This window comes from Diaporthe amygdali (genome assembly GCF_026229845.1).
Source record: "Diaporthe amygdali strain CAA958 chromosome Unknown NODE_3_length_2959817_cov_65_330692, whole genome shotgun sequence".
Classification (NCBI taxonomy): domain Eukaryota; kingdom Fungi; phylum Ascomycota; class Sordariomycetes; order Diaporthales; family Diaporthaceae; genus Diaporthe; species Diaporthe amygdali.
In genome coordinates, this window is record NW_026517023.1 from 2,005,022 (window position 1) to 2,021,431 (window position 16,410).

The 16,410-nt window shown below is 50.7% G+C and overlaps 5 protein-coding genes across 5 annotated transcripts; 2 read left to right on the plus strand and 3 right to left on the minus strand.

Moving 5' to 3' along the window:
- Nucleotides 1–773: 773 nt before the first annotated feature.
- Nucleotides 774–2,390, minus strand: J7T55_003008 (choline transport protein; the record flags this gene model as incomplete). Its single annotated transcript, XM_053138142.1, has 1 exon — nt 774–2,390. The coding sequence occupies one exon, from the start codon at nt 2,388–2,390 to the stop codon at nt 774–776; it is 1,617 nt and encodes a 538-aa protein (XP_052998876.1).
- A 1,259-nt stretch (nt 2,391–3,649) lies between these two features.
- J7T55_003009 (ldehyde dehydrogenase) lies at nt 3,650–5,415 on the plus strand (the record flags this gene model as incomplete). Its single annotated transcript, XM_053138143.1, has 4 exons — nt 3,650–3,771; nt 3,836–4,204; nt 4,300–5,127; nt 5,232–5,415. The coding sequence occupies 4 exons, from the start codon at nt 3,650–3,652 to the stop codon at nt 5,413–5,415; spliced, it is 1,503 nt and encodes a 500-aa protein (XP_052998877.1).
- A 1,155-nt stretch (nt 5,416–6,570) lies between these two features.
- Nucleotides 6,571–8,558, minus strand: J7T55_003010 (uncharacterized protein; the record flags this gene model as incomplete). Its single annotated transcript, XM_053138144.1, has 4 exons — nt 6,571–6,824; nt 6,903–7,296; nt 7,351–8,277; nt 8,388–8,558. 4 exons carry the CDS (start codon nt 8,556–8,558, stop codon nt 6,571–6,573), a joined length of 1,746 nt encoding a protein of 581 aa, XP_052998878.1.
- A 2,116-nt stretch (nt 8,559–10,674) lies between these two features.
- Nucleotides 10,675–12,787, plus strand: J7T55_003011 (uncharacterized protein; the record flags this gene model as incomplete). The annotated part of the gene is made up of 3 exons (XM_053138145.1): nt 10,675–11,096; nt 11,170–11,384; nt 11,451–12,787. The coding sequence occupies 3 exons, from the start codon at nt 10,675–10,677 to the stop codon at nt 12,785–12,787; spliced, it is 1,974 nt and encodes a 657-aa protein (XP_052998879.1).
- A 607-nt stretch (nt 12,788–13,394) lies between these two features.
- On the minus strand, nt 13,395–15,790 carry J7T55_003012 (heterokaryon incompatibility protein; the record flags this gene model as incomplete). Its single annotated transcript, XM_053138146.1, has 2 exons — nt 13,395–15,118; nt 15,190–15,790. 2 exons carry the CDS (start codon nt 15,788–15,790, stop codon nt 13,395–13,397), a joined length of 2,325 nt encoding a protein of 774 aa, XP_052998880.1.
- Nucleotides 15,791–16,410: the final 620 nt, after the last annotated feature.

A 16,410-nucleotide genomic window follows, 5' to 3' on the forward strand; every position in this document is an offset into this window, starting at 1 on the left:
TCCACGACCAAATTCACTTGCTTGTTCCTCATACTTATAGTCGGAAATGACTATCGCCATCCTTTATGGGTTCCTCAGAATCACACCAGGGCTAGCTGCAGCTGAATATTGGAATCACCTAGATGACAAAAGTATTAGACTCAGCTATGCAATTGATATCATGTACATTGTAGCTGCGGCCCACATCGTGGTCCACCGGGATCACATCGCTAACCAATCATGATCCCTTCAACGAGCAGACAACCTTTCCCTTACCAGTGCCCATTGTCCCACCAACACTGACGCCCTCAACTGGGATCCTTCAGGAGAATGGGCCTGGCCTCTATCACCTCAGCGAGTCGGAGCTCGATGCGTGGGATCGGGACGGGACCGGAGGCGGCCGGCACCGCTGGGCCACTTGACTCGCACGCGGGGGACACTTAGTTTGCTGAATTAGGCAAGAAAATCGACCATGCAGGGCGCATGATCAAGCCGTTGATTCGTGCAACCCTCAAGATTTAGTGTGACGCGGCTCCGGTGGGCCGGTCCTGACCAGACGCGAGTTCTCCACACGCTACAGTAGCGTTGCTACAGTATCGACTACGGCTGCATGGGGAGCCCCTGTCTCTATGGAGGAGCCTCTAACACGCCTTAACGCCATCTTCGACCGGCTAGACTCGGGTTGTTGCAAGTCAAGAACGGATCTATCACAATGATTAATTTAGAAATTGGCATCGTGGTCTTGAAATCTGGAACCCAAAATATTATATGCACCAGCTAATCGAAAGTACAAATCAACTTTTCTGAGGTGTTACAGGCGAAAGAACAAGCTCTGCATTCTGCGCCTCAATAATGCGCTCCGCTGCATCGTGTGTAGCCAAATACGTGTAGCGTCCCTTCAACACCCAAAATCCTAAAGTAACAACCAACATAACTCCAAAGACAGCGACGGCGTAATTCATATCAGCGGGTGCCGGGTTAGGCTCGATGGGGAAGAAAAAGAAGATACTAGTAATGGTGCAGTATATGACGGAGATCACGTTGGCGAAAGAGCCAAACCGGCCTAATGTGAACTCCCCAGGCGGGAGCTTTTCGCGACCCACAATAAGAACTGTCAGGATGGGCATTGCGTAGGAGATAGTGAGGGCGACTGTGCTAACACTCAGAATCGCCTCAAGCACTGTATTGGCAAAGATGTATAGTATGCTCACGAGGCCAATAAGGCCACCTTGGAGCCACAAGGCGCGCGCCGGCACCTTCCAGGTGTCATTCACCTTGGAAAAGTAGGTGCTCCATGGCAGACCGCCGTCTCGCGCGAAGCCCCAAGTGAGGCGGGAGGATGTTGTAACGATGCTCACAGCCTGGCCCATTCCGTTGAAAATAAACAAGGACAGTAGTACTGCAGCGCCCTGCAGCCCAACGGCCCCGTGGACAAGATCCACGAAGGGAAGGCCAGTTGGAGGGTTGAGAACGGTGTCGAGGTCTTGGATACTGAAGAGGCAGGCCACCATGAAAATGAAGCCAGTAACGGCTCCAAGAACGACTGAGAGCCAGATGACGCGCGGGATGTTCTTGCGGGGAGCCGGGATTTCCTCTGCGAGATGCACAGCTGAATCAAAGGCAGTGAGGCCATACGCGGCCTGCACAAGGCCAGTAAACCAGGCTACGCCATCTCCCCAGCCGGTCTGATTAATCCACCGCCCAAAAACAAACGATGCCGGCTGAAATTCCAGGCCCTCTCTCACACCGACGGATATGAGCAACGCCAGGCAAAATATGAAAAAGAGCCCAATGAAGCAGACGCCGACAAAATTGTTGAAAGCTGGGAGGATAGCATCTCGACGGCAGGCGACGAGATTGACGACTGTAACCACAAGGGTAACGCCAAGATAAAGCAAAAAGTTGACCCAACCAACACTGGCCTGGGTCCAGTTTTGGACAAAAAGGACCTTCATGCTGAGGATAAAATTTGTCATAAAGGCGAGCTGCGAGGCTGCCAGCGTCCACCAGCCAAATGTGTTGATCCAGGCGCAGATATAAGACACAAAACGCCCAGTCGGGGACCCTCGGCAGAGTCGGTATACCCAGTACGCCTGCCCCAGGGCCGTGGGCATGCTGCTGCAGAGCTCGCCCAGCGAGACAGCCACGCAGACGTTGCAGAACATGACGAGGACGAGGCCCCAGAGTATCGAGATAGGCCCGCCGCTGGTCAGTCCGCTCGAGAGCCCTTGGGCGAAGGTCGACCAGGTGCCCAGGACAGACAAGGCGAGGAATAGCATGCTCGTCGCGCTGAATTTTCGCGACAGGGCCTGCTCGTGGCCGAGGTAAGTAAGCTCCTGCGCATCTTGAGCGGCCTGGTCTGTGGTTTCGAGCTGGTTCAATGGTGCGTTCGATTCCGGGTCTTTCGCCATGGCATCCGTTCGAAAAGGGTTGAATCGGGATTTAAAAGAGGTTCGTCTTGTTGGAAAATTTTGATGCAGGCGCCGGCAAACAGAATGCAAAGCTCGTCGCTAGCACTTTGTCAAGAAGCAGGTTGCCAAAGGGTTTTCTGGATTATATAGCAGGGCATTTTAGATCTCAATGGTCGTGCCCTGGGAGCTTGACGCAGGAGCAAGCTAATGGCTATCTTTGTGGTTTCCTCCGGGTGACGATCCAATTGAGAAAAAAGGTCTCAATCCAGCCATTGAGACATCCCTGAGTTGTCTGTCTCCTTCTATCACTATCAGTTACGACTAATCCCTGCAAATTACGGCACAGCTAAATAACGCCGGTGCGCCTTCGATGGCAGATGGTAATAAGTTAGATCGCATTACGTACGAGCGAGGGTGACTGAAAGATCCGGATTGCCGAACAGAAATCCTCCGAAGGTGAACAGTATCACAATAAGCGCCCACCCAAGTTGGGATTTGGCCAAATTTCTTTCCCTTTCCAGCACCGAGTCTTCTAACAGCGGTAGCGTGGCAACGAGACTGGCGCAATCCCAGACTAGCTCCATTGCGAGCAGGGGCAACGCGACGTCTGGCGGGGGTGGAGTCGCGAGGGTGGAGACGTGAGGGTGCCAATTGACGAGTCAGAGCAGCTTCTCACGTATTATGAATCACGGGGACAACTTGGTCGATTTTCTTTCCTATTTCGTCCTGTCGTGCCCGCCCACTGCTGGGTCCCACAGATGCTATACAGTTGATACCAAGCTGGGGAGGGAGTGGCTCCACGTCGTTGGTCCGTGACAATCTGCTCCAAGCTTGTAGTTGAAGCGATAGAATTGGATAATCACTTGGCTCGATGCAGCTGAATGATAACCGAACTAAATTAGCATGCGTTCTCACGACATAGCAAGTTAGGACCTGGTATCCCAAGGGGTCTTTTTCAGATTAACAGTCGGAATGCTTGGTCAATTAGTCTTAGTCTAGCTATTGCTACGCCGGGGTAGGGCGAGAGCCACCATTATAACATGTTAGGATCCCGAACAGAGTGTATAGCCCATAGGAATTATGATGTTCCGTATTTATAATAATGCTTCTGTCAGAATATTTCAACAGTCTTTGACATCGCCTTTTTTTCCGTCAAATGAAAACGATTTTGTGGCAGAGGAAGTCGAGAAGATCGTTCTGATCTTAGCAGACAGGCTACTTCCCTCGTTTCATAATTCAGAATCGTCGACATCTTCCCCATGGCCTCTGTAGAGCTCACTGCCCCCAATGGGCGGACATACCACCAACCAACGGGACTATTCATCAACAGTGAATGGGTGCAGTCATCGGATGGGGGCAAGATAGCTAGTATCAACCCCACGTAAGATGCCCTCACCTTTCCTCAGTCACACAGCGCTCGTTGCTAACACTACATTGGGCCATAGCAACGAGCAAGAAATAGTCTCGGTCTCCGCCGCAACAAGCCAAGATGTTGACAAAGCTGTACGAGCAGCACGAGAGGCTCTGTGTCACCCAAGCTGGCGAGACCTTCCTGCCACAGACCGCGGCAAGCTCATTGGACGCCTCGCCGAGCTCGTGGACCAGCATCGGGAGATCTTGGCCACAATAGAGACGTGGGACAACGGCAAGCCGTACTCAGTATCGCTCAACGAAGACCTGACCGAGGCTGTCGAGACGCTGAAGTATTACGCTGGCTTCGCTGATAAAGTATTTGGCCAGGTAATTGAGACGACGCCCAACAAGTTTGCCTATACTATTCGCGAACCGGTCGGAGTGTGCGGGCAGATCATCCCGTCAGTATCATTTCTTCTCCTCCCCACTCTGTCACTCCTTGAAACTTGCAGCGAAACGCAATATCGAACTTGAGCTCAGGATGTTTGCAAAACAGCTGGAATTATCCCTTGGCAATGGCGGCCTGGAAACTCGGCCCTGCCTTAGCCTGCGGCAACACAATAGTCCTCAAACCAGCAGAGCAGACTCCACTCTCCATCCTGTTCGTTGCCAATCTCGTAATCGAGGCTGGCTTCCCACCCGGGGTTGTGAACGTCATCAACGGTCTGGGGGCCGTTGCAGGCGCCGCCCTCGCCTCCCACCCGGACGTCGACAAGATCGCTTTTACCGGATCCACGAGCACGGCAAGGCAGATCATGAAACTGGCGAGCCACAACCTGAAGAATATCACACTCGAATCGGGCGGAAAGAGCCCCCTAATCATATTCGACGACGCTGACCTAGATGTCGCTGTCCACTGGGCTCACGCAGGCGTTATGTCGAATCAAGGCCAGATCTGTACCGCAACGTCAAGGATCCTGGTCCAGGACGCTGTTTACGATGAGTTCTTAGCAAAGTTCCTAGAACAGGTGACCAATATCTCCAAAGTCGGCAACCCCTTCGACGAAAGCACATTCCAAGGGCCCCAGGTCTCCAAGGCCCAGTTCGAGAGAATTCTAGCCTATGCCGAAATCGGCAAGCAAGAGGGCGCAAAGCTTCAGCTCGGAGGCAAGCCTTTCCGGTCCGACGGCAAGGGCTTCTTCGTCGAGCCCACGGTCTTCACTGGCGTCCACTCTCAGATGAGGGTTTTCCAGGAGGAGGTTTTTGGCCCTTTTGTTGTTATCTGCCGTTTTAAGACTGAAGAGGACGCCATAGCCCTCGCCAATGATACTCAGTACGGCCTGGGAAGCGCTCTCTTTACTACTAACCTGATTCGTGCCCATACGTAAGCATAAACCTCCTCCCGCTACGATTACCCATCCGCATTTTATAAGAACCTTCCAGAATTGCTCGCTTCAGGATCCGTAACAAGAGGCTAACTCATAGTAGCTTGGCTAAGAAAATACAGGCTGGCATGGTGTGGATCAACTCAAGTAATGATAGTGACTGGCGGATCCCCTTTGGGGGGGTAAAGCAGAGCGGCATTGGTAGGGAGCTGGGCGAGGCTGGTCTTGCTGCCTATTCCAACACCAAAGCCATTCATGTAAATCTTGCAACGCCATCGAAGCTTTAGATGGCTGCGTATTGCCCGAGTTGGACGTCTCAACCAAGCTATTGCTATCCCGATGTTGCGGTCACCTTCCGCACCAACACCAGGTTCCATGCTAGCCTTGGTTGTGTCGCCGCGGGCGGATACATATGAAGGTCCATGGAATGTGTGAGTTCGTTGACTCAAGTCAAGATAATAATAAGGCGTGGCGTGATTTATCGAGGTAAATTTGCCATCGATATTGAAGGAGCACTCCTCCAGACGCAGCCGGATACTTGGATCCGATACCCAGGTTTGTTTATTGAGTCACCGAATAGAAACTAGGCGTAAGAATACATGGAAGTATCTCAAGTTTCATTTACAGGACACTCAACCTTTCGATTGTTAAAGATAATCGCCCGATACATAGGCACAGTTGTGCCTTCAGGTAAACCCGTGTGCGCTCGGCCAATCAATATTGTTCAGATTTTCAGTCCCGATTTCCAAATGCTCAACTCGAATCTAGTTGTTTACAGTTTGAATTCGCCGGTGGCCGTTTTTGGGGAGATTACAATTTTAAAATATGAAAGTAATATGTTTACATACGTACTAAACATCCAACCCGCGTTATATTGTTGACTTGGAAATGCCGTTTTGCACAACCCTGGACCGGTAGATCGGATTATTCTTACTCTTATATTCATGCATACAGGTGGCCAAGCAACAACCTTCGTAGGTACCCAAAGACCACAAGCGCAAATACTAGCAACCTTTCGCCCAAGGAACGTGACTCAATCATCTTCGACTCAACAGAACTCTTTTCTTTCTCGGGATCTTCTTCAAAGTCAGATTGAAACTGTTGGTGTGCTTCCAGTGCCTGAAATATATCAATGGACTCGATCCCTCGCTTCTCGTTCCTTGCGAGAGCATGCGCTACGCGCATGATGTTTTTGATCTCCCGGCCGTTAATTTTCTTGCTTGCTAATTGTTGCATTACATCATCTTCCATACACGCGGGCCTCTTGCAGGAGTAAGTGCTCAAGATCCAGTATTCCCAGAGTGAACGGCGAGCGGATGCTGACAAGGGTGGATAAGAAAGGGCCAAGTGTATTCGTGACCTAAACGCTGGGTCGATTGAGGCAGGACGGTTGCTAGTAAGGAAGAGTATACCCTCAAAGTACTCTATCACCCTGAGAAGAACTAGAGCGAATGAGCAAGCAAGCACACGAATGTGGCTGGAGTAGGACCCGTACCCGCAACAAGTTCGTTTGCAAATGGCGTAGCGAGGTTCCTCTGCTGCATGAAGACATCGGCTTCGTCGAGCAGCACGACCGCGTTCCAGCTCGTCGCGAGTCTGAGAGTGCTTGTAAGGGCTTCTTCAGCATTGCGTTTGCCAATCACATCCCCAGAGTTGATAGTGAACAAAGGCCGTTTAGTCAGATCGGCAATACTTTCTGTCTCGACAATTAGTCATATAATAACGTGTGTACAGATTCGCGGCTGTTGGGCTCGTGCCACAAGGACTTACTAACCTGCAGTGAGAGTCTTTCCAACACCGGGGGGACCGTACAGAAGGAATATCAAGCCTTTGCCCTTGCCTTTAACAAGGTCATCAAAATCATCACTTTCCATGCCGTGTTGCGATACGAGAGAATGGATCAGTCTTTTCTTGTTCTCCTCAAACATTAGACCTTGGAATGCCTTTGAGTTGAACTGCATATCTTGAACGCACTCGATATTGAAGATACCCCATTTTTTCGACTCAAGGGCGTATCCACGTATCTCGTGCGTGCATATCATCAACTGTTCAATTGAAAGCTCGGGAGGATCTTTAACAGGAATCTTGGTGCCCTGGACGAAGTCGTCCCAGCTGCTATCCTTAAAGTGTCTGTATGCTTTGGGATCCAAAATGATTCGATGTGTGACCTAAGTGGGAATCAGTGCTGTAACATGTTTTGATAACGTGCCGGATGAACTGACGTGAACCTTGTTAGCCCCTGAGTTGTAAAATGTGGATGATTCTTGGAATCGTGCAAGACCATTGTAGAGACAGTAATGGACTCCGCAGAAGGATAAGTACTTGCGGCCCCTCTGCTCTGCTAAGTGTTGAATGCGATCCGCCTCCGGATGGAAGAGCAACGGAAAGACGGTGAAATGCTTAACAGCCTGACGCCCCTCGAATTTATCTATCCAGCTGTACTTTTCAATGTGACCGAAGGCTTCACCATTGTACAGCACTCGTTCTGTCCATACATGCCATCCGATCAATCCGGTCTCATCATCATCATCATCATTTTCAGTTATCGTTTGTAATTTGGACACGATGTCTATACCATCATGATTTTCGTAAATCAAACATCCCGGCTTGAAGATGAGCCATAAACGAGTCAGATCGAGTTGAAGCGCGAATGGATCTTGGATACCTTCTTCGAATATCCTGATTTCTTCTGCCATTGTCTTTTCCACATATTTCAGACATAAAGAGACATGATCCTTGATTTTGGTGTCGTCGGATTTCTCTGCGTAGGCCTTCAGCTCCCTGCGATAGTGGAACAGGCATTTCGGCGGTACTGAGATAATGACTGTTGCTGTGTCAAAATCTTCCCCGGGATATGAGCCAATGACATCTTTCAATGCTTTGATAATGTGCTTGGATTGGACTTTGAGGTTCGAATAAAACCCACGGCTTTGGCGGAAGTAGTATCGGGTAAGAACAAGGCACGCTCGATGGCTCCTGTTCTTCTCAACGTTGAATTGTGATTTAGCTCCCACTCGAAGCAAAATTTGTTCTCCACGGGTGTCGTATTTCGACTCGTAGATGTGGAACTCGCAATCCTCTCCGTCTTCATCTTCATCTTCGACAACTCGAGAAACCTCGCTCATTTGGTCTCCCAATTTTGCTTCGGTCTGCTATTAATTTTGTCAGCACCGGAGTCCATGCGGCTCTGCTCAGGATGGCTCGCAATGAAGGCTACTCCAGGATCGTGTGGCATTCAGGGTTGTAGATCAACACTCACATTTTCACCCGACGATACATCGCTCACATATGGACTCGCATCTTCATTCGACGTTCCATCGCTGACATATGACTCCCAGCTGGTATCTGATAGTGTGCTTCCATGATTCCCTTTCGATGGAAGTTTTCTTCTTGCCTGAAACAGCTTTTTCTTGCCAATTGTCGGTGACATAATCCTGCGCTTTGATCTTGGCTGGAAAACTTTTCGATTCGACCTGGAATTCATGGTGTGGGGAAATAGAGCCGCGCTCAAGTTGCGTAAATTTCAAGGTCTCGCAAACAGGATGTGCGTGCTAGCAGATCAAGAAACCAGTGAAAATGTCAACGTTTGGAGTGAAGTCAAACTGAGGAAGACGGAAAGAAGGAGTTTTTATAGTGGAATTTCGGCCACACGGAGTGTTCAGAGTATTATGGCAAATTATAATTCAGCATATTGCGAATGAGTCTCACGATCACGGGCGGATCCTGGCGGGGGGAGGGGGAGGGGAAGGTATTGCCGCATGTTGTGAGACGTCAAACCACACCTGCATAATTACCCACACACGACGAGACGGAAACGGGAGGGCGGGCAGATGCAGGTCACACAAGCAATGACAGGTATGTACCTAGAAGGTACCTCCAGTCTCTGCATACGTACGTCGTTGGCACCCAGCCAATATTTTGGTTATCTGCGCAACTTGACAAGGCGATTCTTCAATTGTTCTTTGTGCAAGGGGCCACTGAAATTGCCCCAGCAAACGAATACTACAAATAATGTAGAAGCATTGAACCCTTAAAATATTGAAACAGAAACCAGGCATAGTAATAGATGGAAGTATTTCAAGCTTGAATTACATGATGTTCAACCTTCCAACTCCTAAAGACTCCTAGCCCTACTATTTGCTCGGACTTCCTGCATGACTGCCGTACGTGGCTCTATTGCTGGAAGATGACCCTACCCCCGCATCTGGGCACGCGCTAGGCTCCTTGTGAGTCGTGGTGCCGATAGTGGCGATGGTGTGGTAGGGTGAATCGCCGGGAACTTCTGCCAGCCAGCGCTGCATCGGCGACAGTCCAGTCAGCTGTCTGCCATCCCCACGGCTCGGTCTAGTTCCAAAATCTCTGTTCACAGGGACATATTTTTCAGACCCCTTTTGGCTATTGTTGTAGGATTGTGACATGGCTAGTGCTTCAAAAAGTCAATCATCGAATTTCAGGCATCTACGACTTGGTTTTACCTTAGTAATTGGCAGAAACGATCCCTAAAAATGTGTCGATGGAATGATGGACTTGTTGGAGCTGTCGGGCAGGTTCAAGTCTAGAAGAATGAATATGTTGTATTGAGTTGGGTTTGCAAGCCAGGAGAGCTGACGAAACTTTGATGATTTCAAATTATGGAGAATTGAATTTGAGGCACTTGGGTGAGTAGAGAGGCAACGCTTTTATTGAGTGTTGACTTTTGCTATATATATACAGATCCATCTGCGGATAGTTTGTGTTCGGGTCCGTACCCAGGGGACTCTTTGGGATCTTTTGCAATTTCTGTTCCAAGGACTCGAATGGCTGGGAGGCCGATTTCAAAAGGCTCGTGCTGCTTGCCTGGTCCGTTGTCCATTGCCACAATTTGTTGCCTAGAGACTTTTGATATCTCATTGCACTGGATTTGGGAGGACTCTTTGGGAACTTTTTTAGGAGGCTGAATTGATGCAAAAAGGCCCAGGAACACCATGCCGCCTGATAACCCAATCATTTAACAATGGTGGAGAGTAAGACTGCTTCCGACTGTAGCTGTGAGGTGAGGACCAAGATTGATTGGGTCAATGAGCAGCCACAGAACCTGGTTCGCGCCCTATGAGGGCTTCTGAGGTTGTATGCGGAACCGTCCCTTCTAGACTAGACGGGATGACTTGCCAAGAAGGCTGGCGCCTATGTCAGCATCAGGATGCAGGGCACATGTTCCACAACAGCCCGTATCAAGGCAGAATAGCGAAGCCTGCCACGTAACTTGCGGCACTTCTCGCCCCGTCTTTGCTGCGCCTCCTCTCTGCATAAAGGTGATCCAATGGCCTTTTGGGGATTTTTGGGAATGTTTGCTCCTCTTCCCAGCACCCAGTATTTGGAGGTACAGCAGCTGTGTACCACATTTTCATGCCTGTCAGCTAAATTTCGTAGGCCGGCTTTATTGTCCGCGAGTCTTACTACTTAAAGCCCTCTGCAATTCCCAGCCGATTCCATACTGACTCTTTTTGCAATACTCCCCTTGGAACTGCAGCCCATGAGTTTATGGGCGCGTCATGCTCCAATAAGCTATGGATTCTCGTGACTTTTCTTTTGGGATGAACTACAATTCTCGCTCTCCGCACGAACAAGGGTTCCATTTCAATCCTCTTTCTGCCCAATCTGGATCTAGCCTCCAACCTGAACCTGATTTTGCTGCCGCCCCGACCATCTTCCGCAGCTCAAATGGACCGTACCAACACCAACCAGAAGATCAGGCTGCCCATCAAGAAGACCTGCAGATGATGGACGATGGACTGATGGAACTCCCATTACCTTCAGTGGAACTACCAACTGGAGTTCCAAACCAGGTTGCGAGGAAATCTCATCGGTCCAAATATGCTCAACTTGATTGGGATACCCACAAGCATCACATTCAGAAACTATACTTTGAGAACAAGACCTTGAAACAAATCAGAGAGACCATGGTTCGGGACCATGCTTTTAACGCTTCGTAAGTGCTTTGATGGTGCTTGGATCTATCCTCAGCCTGTAGTAAGGGAATGAGCTAACCCACCAAACTCAAGTGACAAGCTCTACAAGAACAAATTTAGCGAGTGGCGGTGGCAGAAGAACCTTTCTGCAGATACTGCTCTATTTATGGTGCAGAAGGCCAAGCAGCGGAAAAGGAATTTCGGCAAGGACACGACTTTTCATTACGGAGGAAGGGAATGGCCGTTGCAAAAGGCCGAGACTACTGTCTCGAGATCGAAGAGACAGAGAGACGAGGATCATATGATAAGTGAGTATGAGGCTACATCATCAACTCTTTCACACGATGGACTATCTAACAGACGACATGTCGTAGTCGTCGAAACTCCACAAGGCATGACGTACGAGACTCCTGCGGCGCTCGTTCTCTCTCCGGAAAAAAGCCACCTCTATAACGAGAAGGACGAGAATGACCGCTCTGATGCAAACTCAATCTCGGATACTGACTCAGAGGCCAGCGGTGGCGAGAACATGTTGAGGCTCACATGGGAAGGTCACACCGGCCCCGAATTCCTCACCCTGTGGAAGTTGGCGCTTCAATACCGTGATGAAGGAAAAGTGAATGAGGCCGAGTATCATCTCGAACGGGTTTGGACCGGCCTCCGCCACATCTCAGGCGTAACAAACGAAGACACTAACAAGGTTGCCTACAGCCTTGCAAACTTGTATGCTGATACGGGTCGCATGGACAAAGCTGTCGGTCTCGTCGAGCGTGTCATTCAAGACCATGTGAAGATTCTTGGTTATGAGAGCAAAATCACACAGCAGCGGGTTCTTCTAGCTGCAGAGATTCTCAACGGCTGGAACCGACATGCCGAAGCACTGGGTATGCTCTCTCGCTCCAACGAATTGCTTGGCACGTCTGGTCTTGATCAGAGGAGGAGTCCCCGCAAAGCCAAGACTAGACGCCATGCGAGGGAGAAGGAACGGTCCACTGGCGCAGACGAGGTCTCTCAAATTCTTGCCACAGAATTTAATGACTCTGATCCTGACAAGATCAGCTGGGCCCTAACGGTCGCTCGTCGTCAAGTGTTGGCTCGGAGTGAGAATGCAGAAATGTTGCTGCGTGCCATCATCACTCACTGTGAGATATATCCTAATGAAAACCTGCGACAGCATCTTGTAGCAAGAGGTGAGCTTCTTGCGCTTTACGAGAAGCTCGATGTTGCGGACCAGCGCGTCGCGGCGTTTGAAAGCGCAATGAATGCTCTCAAACAGACCTGGGACCTCGTTGACTGGGATGAAGACCGCTTGGAGCACTTCGAGATTATGGAAGCATCGCTTCAACTGATAGCCAATATGTTAAAGAGCGGCTATAAAAATGAGGCACGACGATTCTTCGAGGAGGCTGTTGAGCTGGCAGCCAAGACTTTCGGGACAACTGATGAAAGGACGATCTGGATTCTTATTACCATTGGAATTGTTGTTCAGACTCATATGGGATGGAGCGATGCTCGAGACTGGTTCGAGCAGGCCTTCGCTGCGGCCCTTGATGAATGGGGACCCGATCCCAAAGAAGGCATTGTGAAATCTTTACAGGTTGCCCTGGATCGCGAACATTTCTCCTATGTTTCAGATGAGGGGCGTCCATATAAGACTGTTTTCGGAGTAAGTGGCATCCGTATCATGCCTGGCAGGTTACATCTTGAGTGAGAAGGACGCAGGGCAGTTCAATGGGCATAGAATTCATCCTGGCTGGAATACTTGCCTAGATAAGAAGATAGCACCTGAATTTTATTGTTCTTTGATGGATTTGAAGACTTGGGAGCTTTGAACTGGAAATTAACAAGATTTCAAATCTTTGATACGTGTAATGTCAGAATCAAAGCCAGATTGCATTTAGATGTCGATGCAGTCAATTCGCTGTGTATAGTCTATTTGCCGGCACGGTAATTAATCAACCGCACAAGCCCCACGATGCTAAGGCAAGCAAAAAAAAAAAAAAATGTATCTTCTGAGGTTTTAGATAATAGCATTGATATAAGTGTCGCATCACTGTGCAAGATTAGCCATAGACACTCCAGTACAATTACACATAACCAACTAGCAAATTTGTCCCAAAGTTTCACCTAGTCAATCTGGATAAAGTCTGCACTGTCATAATCAATACTGCTTATAGGTGTCTAGCCCTTCCTAGAAGAAACATGTCTCTCAGTCCTTTGATGGATTTTCGCAATGCACCCTCGGATGTTCAGCACAAATGAGTATTGGACAACGAGGAAATTTGACTACAATGATAGGTACCAATCTATATAATCATTTATATAATCTTGATTTTCGTCTTGGACGTCGTTTCTGCAAAGATTGCATCCATCCAGTCGCGCGGTGCATTGGTGATCATTCCGATACGCTCGAAAATACCGGTGCCGTCTTCTTCACTGACACGGCGCAACACGAGCGAAAGGTATTTACCCCCCCACGCGAAGCCCGTTCTCATGCAGAATATCTCCATGCCAATTTCCAACATGTCAGGATTGGGCTCATCAGGACTGGACTTAAAGAAGGCATAGTCCGCGTAGATATCATACGGGCCTCCTCGAGGGCCCTGAAAGCCGGGCCACTCGCCAACAAGCCCCGTGCCCAGCTCGGATATGTCAAAAAGCACCAGCCTCCCAGCAGCCATGAAGCCCTCGAGTTCCAGCGACGCGTTACGAATGGCGCCGTACTCATCTGGTCCCGAGAGTTCAAAATCGTAAGTCACCACTCGCAGGTCCTCCGGGCGCACGCGGGGACAAGCCGATTTGGTGGTGACATGCTGTCCAGCCGCGATCCACGACCACGTTGGGAACGACCCGCTCTCCGGTTGGGGGATGTGCGGCGGGCGCCATAGATGCATGGCGCGCACGTTGGGGTCGCCCTTCGGGCAGAACCACATCAGGTCGTGGACCAGCGTGCGCTCCCACATGCCGGCGACGTAGTCTCCCAGCTCCGGGTGCGCGGTGCCATACTGCCGCGCGATGCCCGCCAGTGCCGGCAGCTTGTCTGAAGTCGACGTGATGTGGTACCCGGAGTATTCGTGCAAGACCTTCTGCCAATACTTCCGAACCACATCGATATTGTCGCTACCACCGCTGTCGCCCGAGGATGATGCGGCGGCGGCCGCCGCCGATGCCCGCAGCGCTTCGGCGTGGTGCAGCTTCCTCAGCTTGGTCATGTCGTCGTCCGATGCGCCATAGCCGCCCGCGGCGCCCCCCCATGCGCCGCCGGTAGCGTTGTGGCACTCGCAATAGCTCGGGCCTTCGCCTGGCCGCGAGCACTCGAACATGATCTCATAACGGGTGAAGTGGGCGATGCGAGACGATAGCAGACGCTCCTGATAGACCCAGCTTCGCGTCAGGAGGGGAAGCTCGGGTTTCATCTGCTGGATGCCGACCCAGTCCCAGGTCGGATGCTCGGGGATCCGCCGCACCACGTACGAAGGGCCCTGGTGCTGTGGCTTCACCGTGCGACAACATGAACTCTTTCGGAACAGCCCCTGAGTGCTGTCGTCGGAACATGAGGCGGCCACTGTGACGTAGGCTCCGCGGTAGATGTCGCACATTTGGGCTGCCTGGGCTTTCCAGTCTTCCACACTATCTTGAATTATGCAGAGGGAGTCTACCCACACATACTTCAAGCCCAAGCGCGCTGTGACTAGGGCTGCGTCCTGGAAGGTCTTCAGCAGCTTGCTCCATTCGATGTTCTTCTTCTGTTCGACCAGGTTGCTCTTCAATGTTCGACATGATGGCGTTGATGGACCCCAACGATGGCTAAGGCAGACATATGGGGCTTCAATGCCTACATTCTCCACAAGACGCACTCGCGGAGGTTTGCCATCGGCTACGGTAGTGATCTCGAGGACTCTGTCTGGAAGCCTTGTCTGCTCTTCGCCGCACAGCTCGTGTGTGCTTATGCACTCTTTAACCCAGTCATTCACCTGTTGCAAGGAGCGTTCCGATCCGGTATCACCAAAGGCCACATAAGCTTCGTACGCGAAAGGATGAGCTAGATCCAATTATGTGTCAGTCACTTGTACCAAAACGGAGGTCCATCAACCCCATATGTCGTGTGCTCACAGCGTCTCCTATCCTTTTCATCATCCAGGCGGTCAACGTCAAATCGGAAAGTCCAAATACTTGACAGAGGGTCTTCAGTCCCAGAATCGTCATCTTCGACCTTGAAATCTGAGGATCCCAACGGGATCAAAGCGTCGTACGGCGTCTCGCGTGGGCTGGCACTCCGGACTTTCATGCGCAGTTCCAGCAGTCCCCTTCGATTAAAACTGCCATTCTGCGACAGTCTAGAGAGCCCTCCCTTCCACCCGCCAATCCACTCAAAGACTATTTTGGACTTCTCGTCCAGAACGACATCGTCATCGGCGGCAGCCGCGGATAGGAGCTCAGTGATGGCTTGACAGCCTCGACAGCCGCGCGAGACCGACTCTTGCAGGCCCTCCCAATCGGTCACGAGGACCACTGTGGCGTACTGGGATTTCTTGAGGGTGGTGTGCTTGAGCGGCGCGTCAAACGGCTCATGGGCCTCGGTGGCCGCGGGTACTCGGTCTAATCTCCACAGAAAGCGGCGCCGGACGTGTCGCTTCACCGGCTTGGATCCCTTAGGGAGCTCGAAGTAGCAGACGCCGCACTGCCTTGTCGTGCTCGAGAATGCAGCACCCATTTTGGCTGGGCGTGAAAGAGGGGATTGCTGGGAGAGGCACAGCAGCTATCCTCCTGTTCAGCGTACGCAGCGGAGCCAGGTATGAAATTAGTCAGCGGACAATGTGGTCACAATAAAACCGAGGGCTTCAAGCCCGTTGAAGTATACCAGAAAAGATAAATATGGCTGATTAACAAACAAATCTGAAATGCTATCCAGGCCGATCATTTTGAAACTCCTGGGAGCCGTTCTTGTAATGCTCCAAGAAGGGCTCGAACCCGCGTCTTTTGATTAGGTGGCCAATGCCCGCTCTTGGGGGTGGGCCTCCGTCCAGTCTGACCCTAGGCTCAAATTGTGCTGTTTTTAAATTCGCTGGCCCTGGGTTTCAACCGTGGCATCTTGTTCTGTGGGCGAGGCAATCACACACTCAGTCCCCTGCCATTATGATGTGCACCTACATTAAGCAGCACCTGAACTCGCATGCAAGATCAGTGCATGGTGCAAATTTGCCGGGATTGATTGCTGAAATCAATTCGATGAGCATTGTCTGCTGGGACTCTGAGAGGCAGCAAAAGGATCTTGCTCATGCGCATGCGGTCAGGCGCTCATAAATCACATGTTGGGGAATCCACAAACGGAAT